Raw genomic sequence first — 3,346 nt, 5'->3', positions numbered from 1 at the left:
GACCCTGACCCTGACCCTGACCCTAACCCTAACCCCTAACCCTAACCCTAACCCTTAACCCTTAACCCTAACCCTAACCCTAACCCTAACCTAACCCTAACCTAACCCTAACCCTAACCCTAACCCTAACCCATAACCCTAACCCATAACCCTTATTCCACCCTAACCCTAACCCTAACCCTAACCCTAACCCTAACCCTAACTTGTTAAGAGCCATCTCAGGTACCAGTTGGGGAGCGCAAACAGAGGCAATGCTTATGGTTTACAAAGCATGCATACTCTCCTACAGTTGCGCCGCCCCTAAACTGTTACATAAATTAGATGCCATTCAAAACCAAGCTGTTAGAATGATAGCTAAAGTTCCATCAAATACCAGCGGACAGAGCTTAGAAGTTGAGTTTAACATTATGCCACTGAAATATCGTCGCAATCTTCAACATCTTAATTATCATTAAAAAATCCACTCTCTTAAACTAGATCACCCAGTTCAGGAACTCACTCCTATCATAGCTAAACCAGGACTAGTATTCAAAACCAATCAAATTCTTAACGATTCTTTCGCCACTAAAGCTAGTAAAATAGAAATAGAAGTAGGTATAGATAACACGCCAGTGGCACTATAACATATTAATCAGCCAGTCGAGTGCCACACACCATATCTAATTAAACAAGCTACGGATTCAACTCCATTCCTACCATTTAAGAAAATCCTGTTCGAAGCCGCAGCCGACGAAAATTACCCTGAGCACATCCATATCTACAGGGATGGCTAAAAAAAATCCAGATAACGGTAGGGTTGGCTTCGCAATAGTTGAAGACAAAAATATCTAAACACTCTAAATTAGTTAAATACGCCAGGCTGTCAGATAATCTATCAGTCTATACAGCAGAACTGACAGCCATCCATGAAGCTCTAATCTGGATCAAAACCCAAAAATACCCAAAAAGCGTTATTTTCTCAGACAGTCTTAGCTCTATCCATTCACTTCAAACTAATAAATCTACCAGACCAGACTTTAATCACTAGTAAAATTACAACACTACCTTTAGGAATTTCAGAACTCATTTCAAAAGCAAGAAAACATTACATTAATCAATGGCAGGCCAACTGGGACCTAACAACCAATACATGGCACTATAACATCAAACCACTAGTCAACTCTATACAACCTAAACACCTAAACACTTATGTGGATAAAATAATTACTAAATTGCGCATAGGTAAATCATCGCAGCTTAACAGCTGCTCTTTCACCAATAAAACCCCTGACTGTGAGTGTGGCACCCGGGATTGCACGTTACACAACAGACATAGAAAACTAATGATAGAATCAATAGCCGAAGCCAACCATAACACACCAATTACGCCTAACTTTCTACTTAATCCCGATAAATATCTAAAACATAAAACCTTCAAAGCAGTATATCAATTCGTCCAGTCCACCAAACCAAAACTATAAGTGCCACGTACTGCCCGCCTTGCCAGCGTTCAGTCGACGCGGACCCCCAACCCGACTGATCGCAGGTAGGATGGGAAAACGTAGCACACTGACTGGGCTCTTGATAAACATAAATTTAAAAACTAAAACTAGAAAATGATCACAAACCACCCGCCTGTACGTCTCCTGGAGGGAAGAGCGACCTTATGCACTCGACCGACATGCACTCCAATCCGGGGGACCAACGGAGGAAAGGTGGCGATCTATAACTAAGATAAGTACTCAATATGCTGCTTAACTCGTTACACCTGTGACTCCCTGGATGGAACATCGACCTTACGCACTCGAACAGACCACGTATTCCAACCCGGGGAGAGAACGGTGAAATGACAAAAGTTAAAGCATATACCTAGCCAAATTAGCTGGCATAAATTTAACAATATAAATTAACAATTACTCAAAACCACCCGCCTGTACATCCCTTGGATGGAAGAGCGACCTTAAGCACTCGACCAAACAATCACTCCATCCCGGGGATCAACGGCGGGACGGTAGCGAATGATTTAATAACCGTTAGATATGACAATGCTTGAATCGTTGCACCTGTGACTCCCTTGATGGAACATCGACCGTACGCACTTGAACCGACCACGTATCCCAACCCGTGGAGAGAACGGTGTAATGACTAAAGCGGCTTATACCTGACAAAATAGCTGGAAGAACCCCCCACATGGACGGACCCCCAAATGGAATAGCGACTCTAATCACCGCGACCTAATACACATTCCATGCCAGGGGGACGACAGTGGGGGTACTAGCCAGACCTAACCACGATAACCGTATTATTTTACTGTAAATATATATTCATGTTCTGGAACTCGTGATTGGCAATTGGTATATATCCCCTCCATTAGCGAAACATTAGCTTGCTTTTCTTTTCTTTTTTTGATTTTGTTTTCTGCTTTTTTTTCACTAAGACAGGATCGAAATCGCAGTTACCCAACTGGCTAACTAACCAGCCAATCAAAATCGTTAGACAGTCAACCAAGATAGGACATCACTAATTATCGCCTATTTTTTGCAGCACTCTCATTGGTCCCATCCAGCCGATCACGGATCAAGAACCCCACTACACCTAACTGTATATAAACTGCACGAATTTGACTTTGCACCCGCACCATGTTTTTTTTATTACTGATGCATTCAATCCTAGCTAACTACGGTAAGTCAATTAGGGTTCCAGAAGCAAAGACATGCAGGAAAACCGCTAACCAACTGTCCAGATAGGCTGAAGACAAACCAAGTAAGCTTACTAAGATACTATATTTAGGGGGCGGGAATCAAAATTCTTCAAACTAAGTACCTAGATTGGTCCATATATGTAAACAGTTGCTACTTGCCACTGTTAGTTTCACTTCATTGCATTGGTAATAAAGTTAAGTATGCCAAGCACTAGGCTTTTTAAACCAATACCTACACTATAAGGATTTAACCCTTCAAATTAGATAGCTAGGCTAGTTTAACTCCCCCTCCGTCTCCTCAACTATACGTTTCACCACTACTCCGGACGGCGCCTGGCGGGCTTTCACTACCATTATCATTCCAATCCTATCATTCCCTCCCTTCCTATCCCTATAGGGTGTATAATACCAAATCAAATCCCATAGACGACAATAGTAACATATGTGGCTAAAACTCCTACCTGCAACGTATCAACCGACACAAACGCCACGGATATAAATACTACCACCCCTTACACTTAAAGTGAATCAGAAAAAAATGGGGGTCAAGCTGCTCGTTTCTGAGATAACGGGTAGCGTCTATGACTACCCTAGTTTCGCACAAAATTCGAGTACTTTTTTTTTACAGGTACCCCATACATGTTTCAAGCACAAGGCTACTTGACA

The 3,346-nt window shown here is 42.2% G+C and overlaps 1 protein-coding gene across 1 annotated transcript in view; it reads right to left on the bottom strand.

Moving 5' to 3' along the window:
- The window catches only part of LOC121388008 (alanine aminotransferase 2-like), a 27,376-nt gene extending 24,342 nt beyond the window's left edge, over positions 1-3,034 (bottom strand). The window contains exon 1 of the mRNA XM_041519203.1: positions 2,989-3,034. Within this exon, the coding sequence (XP_041375137.1) occupies positions 2,989-3,034 (46 nt within the window). The remainder of the gene's footprint in view (positions 1-2,988) is intronic.
- Between the last annotated feature and the right edge of the window lie 312 nt (positions 3,035-3,346).

Source organism: Gigantopelta aegis, chromosome 14 (assembly GCF_016097555.1).
Source record: "Gigantopelta aegis isolate Gae_Host chromosome 14, Gae_host_genome, whole genome shotgun sequence".
NCBI classification, from domain to species: domain Eukaryota; kingdom Metazoa; phylum Mollusca; class Gastropoda; order Neomphalida; family Peltospiridae; genus Gigantopelta; species Gigantopelta aegis.
The sequence above is the reverse complement of the archived record's forward strand: the minus strand, read 5'-3'. Positions and strand labels throughout refer to the sequence as shown.